This window comes from Opisthorchis viverrini (genome assembly GCF_000715545.1).
Source record: "Opisthorchis viverrini unplaced genomic scaffold opera_v5_235, whole genome shotgun sequence".
Taxonomy (NCBI): Eukaryota; Metazoa; Platyhelminthes; class Trematoda; order Opisthorchiida; family Opisthorchiidae; genus Opisthorchis; species Opisthorchis viverrini.
Genome location: NW_008751887.1, coordinates 690,901 through 698,322, shown reverse-complemented (window position 1 = coordinate 698,322; position 7,422 = coordinate 690,901). Strand labels below are relative to the sequence as shown.

The window sequence follows — 7,422 nt, the reverse complement described above, 5'->3', positions numbered from 1 at the left end:
TATATATAATACCAGCAATTCTGTCGTACTGTTCTCGTCAGTTCCAGTTTCGGTTCATTTAAACTCCAAGTGTAGTTGAGGCAGCCTGAAGCTTTTGTCCCACCCCCTCATCTGGTATTTTATTCAGCTCCCAGTGTAGGTACGAGATGACGGTTGCTCAGTGCTATGCCGATCTTTGAGGTTGACCAAGACGCGTGACACCAAGATCCAAAGTTCCGCTTGCTTCAGTCAGCCTCAAGTGCTATAGGCGCTGCATGAGGAAGTAAAGTGCGGCCCAGTAGTCTATAAGTCAGTATGTGTAGCACACCACTTCATCATGACAACCAAATTATTCATCAGCTAACTTACTGAGGACGAACAGCTATCGCGCCTGAGAACGTACTTTCAAGCAATGGTGAGAGATGGCACTTCTGCAATTGTGTTCTTCAACTCAACCACTGCATGCAAGAATCCACGAGCTGTTTCATCTTTTTTGGATTAGCAGTATGGGGCATATCTTACTTAGACAAAGGAGTATTCCGTATCCTTCACTAGTTCATATTCATACAGAGCGGAGATTCGCAAACCCCTAACTACTTGCAAATCTGCAAGACTGTTCAACGAATTAGCTAGAAACCCGAAGAGCAGGTCGCGTTGAATCATACTTTCATATCCATTACCACGTAACTGTTCAAATAAATTGACATGGTTTTAAGGCAGTGACAGATCTATGTTCTCATCTGGTGTTGTTGTCAATGATGATATTTACCACGGAAAAATGGCCCGCTACCACTATGACCAAATTTCCTGCGTTGTACAAAGCATGATCATTGTGATGGACTGAGCCACCTAGGAACTTCAGAAAAACTCAATAAAAAGTAATGTTGCGCTAAAAAATAAGAGACTGCACTTTTCTGAAAGCCATCAGGACATATATGGTCTGATATGGTTTTGTAGCATCAAAACAAGGAGTGAGTCGCTTTTCATACAAGCTTTCAGACTCACGACCGAGAACAGGGTTGGAACACTAACTGCACAGATCCAATAGACGAGATCGATATACAATTTTAATTAAACACGCAGCTACCGCCCTCTAGAAAGACTACCTGAAAGATGTAGTCAAAACTACCTTCCTTCAAGCGAACCAGTAAAATTCGAATATAAAAAGGGGATAACAGTTTGTGGGCACCAAGTCTGTTTCACATGCTTTTCACCCATAATACGTTGTATCAAACGAAGATATGTATGAGCTTTAGTGAACGAATTGGGCTCAATGGAAATAAACAATGGTGCCCGGATCAGTGAAGCTTGAACCCAGACAGACAATCGATCACCAGGTAGCGGTGGAAAACCGAAGCCAGCCACCAAACGTGCAGCACCCTAAAAACGAATTGCAGGCGATATCTTCTGGAAGACACTGATGCACTTTTGCGTGTAGGACAATGAGAATGGATAAACTTCCGGCCTCCTACGAGCCTACGACCAAAATATGCCTTAAAAATGGTCTACATTTCGAGTTGGAAAACAGTTTCTCCAGGGTCGCGAAGCTGAACTGAGGCCTAAATTGACCAGCGAAAAGTGGTCCTTCCTACAGCATGGCTCTCACAGAGATAGACTACTGCATATCCGAACACACAGGCCAAGCGTCTCATACGTTTGGTGTCCCTCTATTGAACGAACCCCACGTAACTAATCTTCACACAGTGCGCCAAGTCATCCGTCTCCCTACTACAACCACGCCATCAATACGACCGAACTCGCTAGGCCCTTTCGAGGTGACAGTAGAAGGGGAGTACCCAGTACAAGCTAGTGAAATGCCACGTTGCGATCGTCCGAGTATAAGAACAGAGCTGTTTGTGTAAAATCTGGTCTACAGCATCCAACTAACACCGAATATATAAATACCTACGCCTAGAAAAGCAACACCAACAGATCAAAATGTGAGTGGATTTTCGTGTGCAATGTAATAAAGTAGTGAGTTGTGTGGGATTGAAAGTAAACCATACAATCGCGGGTAAAAACAAAGCTCGCTTGCCTTAAAAGTTTCACATCCATCAGCAGCCTTGTCAGATGAGAGGAAAGCAGCTTCTTCTCCAACGCCAAACGCACAAACGCTCTGGCAAAACCAATATCTGTCTTCACACCACGTAGGCCTCGAACAGCCAGCACATCTTTGACCAGTGAATGATCCATTATCTGAGAACCAAATATGCTAGACAAGTCCACAACAGAACCGACTCCACCAAGCGAAGTTCCTGAGGCCGTCAATATGCCTGGATGAGCTGGGAGGCGAAATGGAGACGACTTTACGTTACTACCGGTGCTGGTACTCCGGCCAGGAGTCAATGAACGCCAGTCAAACAGATAAGGACCTGACTTGGACCCAGGACGGTCGGCCGAACACTGAAATCCAGTCGAAGATGAATCCGATGATAGGAAGCGAGAAAGTGAGACGGCCCTGATCGACCTGTCGCTCTTAGGTGGAGGCTGGTTACTAGGTGTGGTGGCTACAGCGGGCGCTTCAGATGTGTCCGGCTTCGAATGCTGGCTTGAAGATCCATCGCCTGAGGTCAGATCGAAATTGAAAACAGAGAAGGTGATAGTGAACATGGGTGCTTGTACAGGTTTTGTCAAAACATAATGCAAGGATCAAGAGGAAGTAAGACATATCAGAATTTTTATCCTACTTCCAAACTCGTGATAAATATGATACCCTCGATGGATATCCACTAAAGACAGAAGCCTCAATAGTTGACGGAATGGTTGCATTCCGACAGAATCGTAAACTGAATTCCATAAGCTCACAGTACTGTGCGTTATCACTTCCTGGTTGCATCCGAATCTCTTTTATCAGTCCAAAAATATCCTAATGTTTACCAAACCCGATGCGACCGACGTACATGTCAGTTGGCTTATGTTGAGGGAGGCACCGCAAATAGTCGTACACATCAAGAGTACCTGCATGGTGGGGATACTTTGCTTGTTAACTGTCATGCACCGTCCAGCAGTGAGCAAAAAGGACCCCAGGAGTGATATTTAAGCCGTTTTATGGGGGACACAATTCACAAATTCATCGTGTTCTCATCGAGCTTATCAGCCATTTCCAAAAGATCCGTTTACCATCGATAATTCGCGACTCCATGGTGGTATTGTCATCTACTCTCTGCAGCTTATGCGCTATTATGCCGGCTCACCTATTTCACAGCCCGTCTAAATAGAAGGCTATCATCCAAAACACTGTCGATAAGATAAAAAGGAGTCTAGAGAGGTCAAAGGACTAGTCTCCTGTCCTACTCCAACCCAGTTCTCATTCTAGCCAAGCCCTCAAAATAATGAAAATCCTGATGAAACCATACCTGCCCAATGTCTGGTCCAATCGACAAGCTGTCCGACTATCATTCTTGACTATACTAAAGGAAGGCACAAGAATAATGTTCAACATCATGTGCACTTCAGTTGCATTCACTGAAGCACATCAAGTTCAAAGTGTTGGACACAACCTGGTAGGAAAATGTTCCCAATGTATCCTACCTATTGCGTTATGGAAAGCAGCTCGAAAAAGCTTGGGCATTGAAGAGGATACTCCATCTCTGGCCTCGGGAAACAAATTATGGTTTTTCGTCACACGGAATGTTCGGGAATCCTGTCTAGTTCCCTGCAGGAAGGTAGGTGAGTAGCTAAACATTAGTCTTCAAACCGTGATCTCAGAAACAACCAAAAATGGTAGCTAACAAGTCACACCACTCCCGTATCGACAGTAGAAATCACCTTGAAGATCAGCGAATAAGACCAAAAACGCACCATTTTTCGTGACAGGATCCGGTTTCGAAGTCCCTGTCAAGGTCAGTGTGGCATCTAACGAAGGTCTACGCACGTGTAACGACGGTGTCGGAGAGTTTCCACACGATGATGAAGTAGACGAGGAACTGCTCGGTCCAACTGGAGTTGAAGTCGTGCCTGGCTGGGGACCTACGGGCCGTTTTTGAGTGACATGCTGTTGTTTACGCACATACTGAAGTAGATGAGACCATAGTGCAGATTTGCCCTGAAGACAGCGGGACATTGAAAACGCATGAGATACAAGCAAGATTGCTATCGGACTACAATGAACTAAACTACGTAGATGGGCTATTCTACTCACCGATTTGTGTATCAGCCCATGAGACCAGATACGCTCCAATAGGTCGCAAAGACCCGAAACTAAGGTGTTCTCTTCAACCACTGACACAGTTGGATCCACGTGACCTAACTCCACAGCTTCTTGGCCCATTTTCTTCAAAACCATTCGTTTCGTCTGCGACATGAAGGAATGTGAGTGCGGGGGGAATATGCACACCCACAAATGTAACGGAATTGTAAGTGGACGTGAAGCGGAGTTACACATTCAAGCTGAAGATTTGAAAGGTTCCTGTCTTGCTGCAAATAAAAATGTGCCGATGTGGGATCAAGGTAATTCACACAACAGTGGGGGCATTACAAGCAAATGCTCGACAATCACTGCAGAGGGGAAAAAACTAGTATTAGATGAGAGGTTTCAATCCGGGAGCGCGTACCCTCCCACACGGCACCATTTCGGGAGACCGGCGATGGACTATCCGTCGAGTTTATATAATGTTTAGATCATAATCAACAGAAAATGGGAAACGTGAACGAACGAGTAGCCGATGGGGTGGGAAAGTGTCACATGCGTATAATTAGATCTCCTTGGAAAGTAAGTCGTATGTAGTCAGAAAACTTGCCTGACCGCCGTATCACAGTCGTTCCCGCCACATGATATCTGGTTCAGTCTGGCGATAGTCTGTACCCCAGGTGTCTATCTCGTACCCATTTGTTGCCGGTGTTGCCCGTGGATTGCCAAAATATATGGTTCCAAAAATGATGTCGGTGTAGGGTTAGCCCATCCACTACCGTAAGTTTAAATGGACGTTGTGCTACCACTTATCGGGTCACCAAAGGGCAAAAGTTAGGTCTACATGCAAACGTTCAGCTGTAGCACCCTTCAGGTGCCTAACTGCCGCGTCACCCGAAGGTTGCACGAGGGCTGGGGTACTTCCAGATTGCCCAAGCCTAGACAGGGGAATTCGAGAGGCAGAGGTCGGGTTCGAACCACGGACCTTCCGGTCAGTAAATTCGCGCTCTAATCACTTGGGCCATCTCGTCCCTTTTAATAATACGATGCCCAAGGGTCGCCGATGTTAGACAGAAGTTGGCAGAGGCTCTCATCACCCTTGTAGTTTGGCACGTGGTAACAAGGTTACACCACCCACCAACAGCTTTGGCTTTAGGACCGTTAGAATCGTTAGAGTAGGAAGGGCTGTAATGTAGCGGTCGCATCGTTTCCATTGTAGTTTACCAGCTTTATTCACACATTGAATGACAAAAGCGGGAATTCAGGACTTTAAGTTAAAGTGGATGAAGTGGCTGTGGACGCACGGTTTCCACTAATTTGCAAAGAGGGCAGAAAGGTAAATTAGTGACGGTCAGAAATGAAATACTCTAGACCCTGCTTCTTGCTTCGTAGGCGTAGGCAAAGGATAAACTATTACTAAATTCCCATTAACCTACATTGGTTTAAAAGCGAGCAAAGCCAATATATTGTTTCTAGATAACATTTGTAAGAAAGAGAGACCGATAGAAGCAACGTAAATTGCCCCCATTTACTACGTATGAGTACCTTTTTTGTGTTTGGAATAGTCTACTTCGGGTTGGCAAAACTTACAGGAAAATAATCGCAAGTGTACAACAAACTGATAACAACTGTACAAAGCGGTTATCTACCGTGACAAGAGAAAATCGATACCTAAATCTTGCTGAAATCCACGTGATGAAGGAGGACAAGAATCCCCATGACTTTCTTGGCATGAACAGTAGCAATGCATGAGATAGCGATAAGTACACCACTGTCCATAGGTCAAACTATTGGTAGCTCTAGTGACCAATCACTAATACTCAGACCACATTTCATTTTTATCTGATGAAGACATTTTGCGTGTTCAATAAAAAACCCTATGTAGCCAAACAATATTCATACAGCACATTAACTGCACTTTTCATGAGGGTTCGCTCTGGACACAAGACGTACAGTTCGACAAATACGTTTCGGTAGTTTCTTATCAGTCACAAATTCTCTTCATTCTTTTTATTAAATTAGAATAACCAGCTAAAAATAGACCGCCCATGCCACCTGGTGCACGTTATGAGGGGCTTCCGGCTATTTCGCTTCAAGACCGTTCTTAATCACTTCGCTAAACTTTCCGCAGATTTGTGGATGTTGTCTTGACTGAGCTGTCTCCATCAGTCTTCAGAGAAGACACAAACTCGGTTTCCGGTTTCATAGACATCTGCATCTCAGTACATTCGCCATGTGGTACTGAGTCGAAGTCGGTTCAGGGTCGGGATTGCAAATTGACCAGTGCAAAATTCTCACGTAACGGAAGAGAAGTCAGCTCTTCATGAAAAGAGAAGTGTGAAGTGTTGCGTTGCCTCGATATGTCTCACTCGGCAGTCTATTCGTGGCAGCCAGTGTACTGGTGTCATGACCAGCCAGAGGAGAAATACTCTACCCCATACTCAAGGGAGCTGATTCGACTCTACTGGAGGGACAGGAGAGTGAGAAGAATTTTACACTGACTGGCTTCTTAAGACTTCAAGAGCATCGAGTTCCGACAGGTGTCGTTGATGAGGTGTCAGCAGCTACAACCACTGTACGACGAGTACGCGGTTATTACAGCAGAGAATGATGATGAGGCGTTGTTGATTGGTCTTGAGATTGACGAACATGTCCTTCGCCTTGTCGAGGATGATAGCACAGAAATCGTGTGCAACATAGGCCGGACGGGATGAGCGGATGGGAACACTTGACTCTTCCTGTACCAAGAATACAAACATTATCAGACCAGTTTAGATGGTCAAGGCTTGCCGAGTTGGAGAAAATGGGGTAAGCAGTGATGTATCGCGTTGGTAGGGACATTTGTGAGCTTTCCAGTGAAAATCGCCGTCTTGTACGGAAAAGTGAAACATAAAACAGCGTACTGAAATAGGAGGTTGCAGTCCGACGTTTCGGATGGTGGTCATTGCAAATGTAGTAGCAGCATCAGGCGCCTCCCAATCAGTAGACGAGTGGCATAAAAAACGGTGAAAAGGGAATAAGAAGGACAGTAGAAGATGAACGGGGACAAAAAGTAACAGCGGTCAAGAGAGCCTGTGGGAACAGAGGAGTTCACTAGATGGGAGATTAAGACGAGGTCCAGCGTCTAAGGTGACCCACCGTCGCAGTCCCGAATTCAAGCAGGGAAACAAACAATTTAGCAAATAGTTTGACTACAAAAAGTTCTGCCTCATGGCCGACTATGTCCATGTACGATGCAATAACTAACCAGTCCTTTGTGGCGGCTGAAACTACCGAGAATATAGAACGCAATAGTGGGGTCCTAATTTAGCATG

The 7,422-nt window shown here is 45.3% G+C and overlaps 3 protein-coding genes across 3 annotated transcripts in view; 2 read left to right on the top strand and 1 right to left on the bottom strand.

The window, feature by feature from the left end:
- The window catches only part of T265_08681 (hypothetical protein), a gene marked incomplete at both ends in the record, with an annotated part of 2,717 nt that extends 2,105 nt beyond the window's left edge, over positions 1-612 (top strand). The window contains one exon of the mRNA XM_009174552.1: positions 550-612. Within this exon, the coding sequence (XP_009172816.1) occupies positions 550-612 (63 nt within the window). The remainder of the gene's footprint in view (positions 1-549) is intronic.
- T265_08679 (hypothetical protein) overlaps positions 1-7,422 on the bottom strand; it is a gene marked incomplete at both ends in the record, with an annotated part of 39,233 nt that overhangs the window by 18,769 nt on the left and 13,042 nt on the right. Inside the window, 3 exons of the mRNA XM_009174550.1 lie at positions 2,093-2,543; positions 3,781-4,024; positions 4,121-4,273. Coding sequence (XP_009172814.1) covers positions 2,093-2,543; positions 3,781-4,024; positions 4,121-4,273 — 848 coding nt within the window. The remainder of the gene's footprint in view (positions 1-2,092; positions 2,544-3,780; positions 4,025-4,120; positions 4,274-7,422) is intronic.
- Positions 4,281-6,822, top strand: T265_08680 (hypothetical protein; the record flags this gene model as incomplete). The annotated part of the gene is made up of 2 exons (XM_009174551.1): positions 4,281-4,428; positions 6,623-6,822. The coding sequence occupies 2 exons, from the start codon at positions 4,281-4,283 to the stop codon at positions 6,820-6,822; spliced, it is 348 nt and encodes a 115-aa protein (XP_009172815.1).